The following is a 6556-nucleotide window of genomic DNA, read 5'->3' on the forward strand; positions in this document are numbered from 1 at the left end:
GGGCATGTTTGCTAGTCTACCTTGCCACGAAGCACAGAGGTTGACATACATGGACTTTCCAATTATCCAGCAGTGGTACTGTTCCTTTACCCTTGTGGGTAATAATATGGTAGCTAGACCTTCAAAATTTATGGGTCTAAACTTTGTTAGTGCTGTTTCTTTGCTATTCTTTTACCCTTCTTGGTCAAAGCGATGTAGTGGGAGCTGCAAGCTTCACGTGCTCAACTTTGGCAGAGAACTTTGGCAAAGTTATCTGTGGTACCCATGAGCTATTGTTGCGTGTGGGAAGTGGGTGATTGAACAGTAAGAGAATGCCCATAATTTCCGCAAAGCTGAGTGTGCGTGTGACAGGTGCTGACAAGGCTGGGAAAGTAGGTGCCTCTTCGATTTCTGAGATCGGCCCTCGTGGTCTCTAGGGAGCCCAGCTTTTGAGAAAGCGAGCGCCTCTTCGATTTCTGAGATCGGCCTTCGTGGTCTTTGAGCAGCCCAACTTTTGAGAAAGCAAACGGCTCTTCGATTTCTGAGATCAACCCTCGTGATCTCTAAGCAGCCCAACTTTTGAGAAAGCAAACGCCTCTTCGATTTCTGAGCAAGCGCCTCTTTGATTTCTAAAGCTCCGTCGAGTGCAGCTTTTTATAGGGGCTGGCATTAAGTTCCAAAGCACACTTGAATCTCCACCAGTAGAAGCTTCATTCTTGCACTTCTAAGATCTTGATTTGTCCGACCTCTTCTCTCTTCAACACCTTTGAAAATGTCTGGCCCCTCCGACCGTCGTTTTGACTTGAACCTTGTTGAAGAGGCAGCCCCGCCTTCTCCAGACAACATATGGCGCCCATCCTTCGTCTCCCCAACTGGTCCTCTTACCGTTGGGGATTCCGTGATGAAGAATGATATGACTGCTGCGGTGGTGGCCAGGAACCTTCTCACTCCCAAAGATAACAGACTACTTTCCAAACGGTCTGATGAGTTAGCTGTTAAGGATTCGCTGGCTCTCAGTGTTCAGTGTGCAGGTTCTGTGTCTAATATGGCCCAACGCCTATTTGCTCGAACTCGCCAAGTTGAATCATTGGCGGCTGAAGTGATGAGTCTCAAACAGGAGATTAGAGGGCTCAAGCATGAGAATAAACAGTTGCACCGGCTCGCACATGACTATGCTACAAACATGAAGAGGAAGCTTGACCAGATGAAGGAAACTGATGGTCAGGTTTTACTTGATCATCAGAGATTTGTGGGTTTGTTCCAAAGGCATTTATTGCCTTCGTCTTCTGGGGCTGTACCGCGTAATGAAGCTCCAAATGATCAACCTCTGATGCCTCCTCCTTCTAGGGTTCTGTCCAGTACTGAGGCTCCAAATGATCCCCCTCCGGTGCCTTCTCTTTCTGGGGCTCTACCGACTGCTGAGACTTCTCCTAAGCAACCTTTGTGAAGGCTCCCTCTTGTGTGTTTATTTTGACTCATGTATATGTACATATTTGTAGCTTATCGGGGATATCAATAAATAAGCTTTCCTTCATTTCAACGTATTGTGTTAAATACACCAAAGAAATAAAAACAATGGATATAATTAAACAGAGGTGAGTGAGGTTATCGTATTCCATTTTAATATTGTGGCAATGGTGGTAGTGATGGAGGTTGTGGCAAGGGTGATTCTGATGGTAGGAACGGTTGAGGGTGGTAGAAACAATGAGGGTAAGGATGCTTAGTAAGTGATGGGCACAAGCAATTAAAATAGTCGGTGGTGGAAAAGATGTTGTGAGGGATTATCACAGAGACGGTGGTAAGGATGCCGGGCGATGGTAGTGGCGGCAGTTGGTAGGGGCCGCGGTGGTAATGGCGATGTTGGTGAGGTGTTGAGGGGGCAGAGACGGTGGTGAGGGTGATTTTAAAACACATCTCTCAACATTATTTTCTATCAAGTAGGAGGTTGGAGAGCCGAAAAAAATCAACGGGTGTGGAAGGATGAATATAACCTAGCAAAATAAGGCTGACCATAAACAAATTTATGTGCATACATCACGAATATCCGCTGCTGCATATATAAAACTCCAAATAACAAACATAAAAGTGCATCGTCTCCCGAATCTCACTCGAGGCAATCAAGGGTGCGGAGGAGGAACAGGAAAAGAAAAAAAAAAATTACAGATTAAAAGTTGATACTGCACTCCACAACATCATACAACAGCCAATACTAAATCCACAACCTGAGATGCACCGGAAGTCGATGATACCCCCAGCTTTCAGCATGTGAGGCAGGGAGTTACGAATCACTGCAACAGCGGAAACAAAACTCACATCATGAACAAGCCTAATCCAACATCAAACAACAAAGATGCATTTAAAATGAGCGATAACTACCTGCTGTTGCTGTTGGTATGCACCAGGCTGCTGGTAGTTTCCGTATCCAGCAGCGTAGCCTCCATAATACATGGCAGGATCTTGGGCTGGAGGAGGTGCGTACGAATATGCATCATATCCTTGTGGATATCCATAAAATCCAGCACCACCAGCGCCGTTCCACTGTGCCTGATCTGGCTGGTTCTGAATCAATTCAATCAACCAACAGACATGGTTAAAATGAAGCACATAGAACAATAAAGTAAAAAAATAAAAGCAATATGGTCGCCAAATAAAAACCTGTTTGCTTGTAGGACTGCGGCCCCATGAAAGCCGAATACTTTGTCCTCCCAATTGTGTTCCATTCAACGATCCCAATGCTTGCTCCGCACAAGATCTGAATTAGAGTACATGCAGAGGACAAACACTCATCTGATAAGTACTTTATAAGAAGGAAAGGAAGAGCAAGAGCACCAAGGAAACTTATATCAAGAATACCAGGAACGATGAGCTGTTACCTGTTCGCAAATTGAACGAAACCACAACGCTTGCCTACTGGTATCTTCACATGAACAAGCTCACCAAACTGACTAAAAACTTGCCTCAACATGTCATCATTCACACTGGGATCCAGACCCCCAACAAATATCTGCACTCAAAAGTTTCAGGAGTTACTATCATGCCACAAGAAATGTACAATGCCAACATTAGAAAAAACTACGCACTGTTGTATTATTTGGATCAGCTTCGCCTGGATTTCCTTGAGTACTTGGGTAGGAAGCTGCAAATATAAACACACAAGCACTAATTTATCTGATAAAATTGGAAGCACAGATAAAGTTTTTTGCAGAAGAAATCCTTATCAGCCTGGTACGCATTGAAAAACTGAGTACAGTTTACACCATGCTATTATGGTTCCACAACTCACAATCTCAAAATGAATCAATTTGTCAAATTAACATGTCAAATAGAACTTTGTGTGCAAAACGACTTCCATGCAAATTATATATACATTAATACACTCATTTGTCTAAAGGTCTATCTCCTCCAACTTCAAACTGGCAGTGCTGAATGAAGCATTCCATATAACTGTTATGGTTAGCATATTACACGATGCACTGACCAACTGACAATAACCAACATTGTCTCCATTACTTAACAAACACCTCCCAACACTACCAATTTCATTTTTAAACAAAGGATTTGTCTTTTAACAAGAAACCATGGACATCATAATTATCAAGAGGTCAAGGAAAGGCAATTCGACCATAATCAAACATAATAAATTACATAAGCAGACATTTAAAAACTGAAGAAAACAACAAATCTAAACACGCAATTAAACAGATTTCTCAAAATCCATACAATGAGTTAGACAGATCACATAGACTCCACCCCAGAAAAGTCTAAATGAAAAAGTACTTCATAAACCTATTCCTGATACAATATTGGGATGCCCACTTTACCACAAATTACAAAGTGGCACTACTACCTAAATTACAGCGAAGAAAGGAAGATGATAAGATGCAAGCTTACAAAAATTTAAAAAGACCTGCTACTGACGCTCCAAAAGTAGGCCATTATGGACTCCTCCCTAGTGAAAAAATGTAAGGTTGGGGGAAGTGCAGTGTCTTTTCTGGAGTGCTAATAACAATTCCCAAATTTAATGGTGATTTCATTAAACATGTGTACTAGTCCATTGGCCTAAACTACAAGTTTAAGCATTTCATGCAGATATATAATCTGACTTAAGATGAGGGCTGAAATTTGGGAGCACATTCTACCCTATCAAATATAGAGAACATTGTGGAACCGATCCACAAAGAAAAAACACACTGGTTCTTCAACACAAGCGAAGTATTAAAAGAAGGATATATAAACTTCAGAAACGGAGTAAACGTAAACCTGACTGGCAAATGGAATAAATGCAAACCCGACTGGAAATAGGAACAAAGTAAACCAGACTGGTAAATGGAATAAAAGTAAGCTGACTGGTAAATGGATTAAATGTAAAGCTGACTGGTAAATGGATTAAATGTAAAGCTGACTGGTAATGGAATAAATGTAAAGTTGACTGGAAAGGTAATTCTTGAGTAGCATAAAATGCCACGAGAAAAGAAGTAAAAAGCTTCTGACATAAACAAAATAACTGACCTAAAATGAGGCCACGCACTAATGTGGAATCATTTCATCTGAAATCAGTTCCAGGCCCCCGAAAATGAGAGCCTCTCGGTGTCCTGCTTTAAGACAACATGAGTTTCACATAAGTTTTTGCATGTTTTAACATAATTAAATGCGCCCAAGTTTACAAAGGAAAGTACTCGAAGGAAATGACTAAGTCCCGCCAATCTTCAACTGAATAATACGGCAAATTTAGAACACTTGTGAGAACGTCACCTCGAAAATGGAAATTAAAAGCCCTAGTACTACTCACCAAACCATAGTTAACATAAGGTGCAAGATATTCATAAAGTACAAGAGTAGAACAAACATCTAAGAAAATAATTAACTACATTGAAGCCTTTCATACAGCTGCAGAAGTATTAATGTGGGTATTACCACAAACCATAATGCAACACTAACTAGAATACATACCTTTCTGATATTGCTGTCCACCACTGGCTGGTTTCTTAGTAGCCGCAGGCCCAATCCTCATCGGTCTGGTAGAGCAAAACTGGCCATTCATCTCAGTCATGGCTCGCAATTGCTCACCTTCATCAGCGAACCTAACAAAACCATATCCTTTGGATCGCGCTGTGGTCCTATCAGTTACAACCTTTGCACCCTTGACAGAATGGTAATTTTGTCTAAATGTTTCTTGAAGCATATAATCAGTCACATCAGCAGCCAAATCCCCAACAAAGACAGTAAAATCTGGACCATCATCCTGTCGTCTCTCGCCAGCACCTAGGGTTGCCCAATTCAGTCTGAAATTCTGCTCCGTGTTGGGCATAAGAGTGCCATTGTATGTCTGCAAGATCTGCTCAGCCGCAGCACGAGACCTAAACTCGATAAAACCATAACCTTCTGGCAGACCCGTAAGCTTGTTGCGGATAACCTTTGCGTTCACAGCCTACAAACAACTCAAGAAACAAAAATTAATACAACATACTGGGATCCACAAACCCTAGACGTAATGGGATCAACAAGGTACAAGTACCAAAAAAAATAGCAAATATCAATTGGGATTTCAAACCCTAGACGTAATTTTTGGTCGAAAACTCTAAACCAACTATAGTTTTGATGTTTATATTGTAGTAGTTTTCTCAAACAGAATTTTCGGCTGAAAAATCATCGAAAGTTTGGTTTTTTATTTTGAATCACATCTAGAAACAAACCCTAAATTCCAAATTTGAAGTAGAACTTCAATAAAAAAACCAATCAGCGGACAGTAATCTTAAAAAAAAAAAAAAAAAAACCCCATAAATTGAAACCCTAGATGTACCTACACAAAGCAATACAAATAATCATATGCGTGCGCGAGTATATACCTCTCCGGTGGGACCAAAGCAGCTGAGGATATAAGCCTCGTCCATCCACTGCAGCAAGTCACCGATCCAGAGGGAGCGGATCTCATCGGAGCCAGGATTCTGTGTGGTCGCGTACTGCTGAGGCGCCTGCTGGCCCCACCCAGCCTGAGCCGGAGGGGCTTGGCCCTGTTGCTGTGGCGGCATCATCATCCACTGCTGCGGCGGCTGCTGCTGGTACTGCTGCTGCGGATCCGACGGAACCTGTTGTGGGTGCACTCCTCCTGATGGTTGTTGCATCATGGTGAAGATAAAGGCGGGTGTTTGGGTACGGGGATGAGGGTGTCCTCGTGGAGGAGGAAGGAGGACTGCGGCGCGGTTTGGGAACACCGATAACTTCAATCCCGGATTGGGTTTTGAGAGAGGGAGATATTTTCGTGGTAGGGATGGTTTATATAGACGGAAGGTTACGGAGTGACACGTGGCGACCTAGTATTGGTTGAACTGTGAGAGATTGTTGACTATTCGGCCGATGGGCCGGTCCTGGGCCTGACCCTGACCCTGACCCAAACCCTAATTTTTCTTAAACCTTGAATTCCCCAAAATCAAGGTACGCATTCAAAGTGATTTTCTGTTTGGTTGGTTGATTTGTAAAGTAACTATTGGTTAGTTTTCTGTTTGGTTGCCAAGAAAGTTTGTAAAGTAATTTTCTTTGCTGTGTTTAATTTGAACTGCAGCTGTGGTGGTGGATGACG

At 42.4% G+C, this 6556-nt stretch overlaps 1 protein-coding gene across 1 annotated transcript; it reads right to left on the reverse strand.

The window, feature by feature from the left end:
* Nucleotides 1-1966: 1966 nt before the first annotated feature.
* LOC103448181 (polyadenylate-binding protein RBP45C-like) lies at nt 1967-6244 on the reverse strand. The gene is made up of 7 exons (XM_008387438.4): nt 5826-6244; nt 4930-5407; nt 3060-3115; nt 2853-2983; nt 2635-2731; nt 2356-2538; nt 1967-2267 (listed from the first exon to the last, which is right to left on the reverse strand). The coding sequence occupies exons 1-7, from the start codon at nt 6102-6104 to the stop codon at nt 2265-2267; spliced, it is 1227 nt and encodes a 408-aa protein (XP_008385660.2). The 5' UTR covers nt 6105-6244; the 3' UTR covers nt 1967-2264.
* Between the last annotated feature and the right edge of the window lie 312 nt (nt 6245-6556).

Source organism: Malus domestica, chromosome 11, assembly GCF_042453785.1.
Source record: "Malus domestica chromosome 11, GDT2T_hap1".
Lineage (NCBI taxonomy): Eukaryota > Viridiplantae > Streptophyta > Magnoliopsida > Rosales > Rosaceae > Malus > Malus domestica.

What these genes read in the sequence shown, in the direction of transcription:
- LOC103448181 (XM_008387438.4), bottom strand. Translation starts at nt 6,104, where the DNA reads ATGATGCAACAACCATCAGGAGGAGTGCACCCACAACAGGTTCCGTCG. An exon ending in TGGACAGCAATATCAGAAAG is followed by an intron (nt 3,116 to 4,929) that starts GTATGTATTCTA and finishes TTATATTTGCAG; the next exon opens with CTTCCTACCCAAGTACTCAA. An exon ending in CTGATCCAAATAATACAACA is followed by an intron (nt 2,984 to 3,059) that starts GTGCGTAGTTTT and finishes TTTTGAGTGCAG; the next exon opens with ATATTTGTTGGGGGTCTGGA.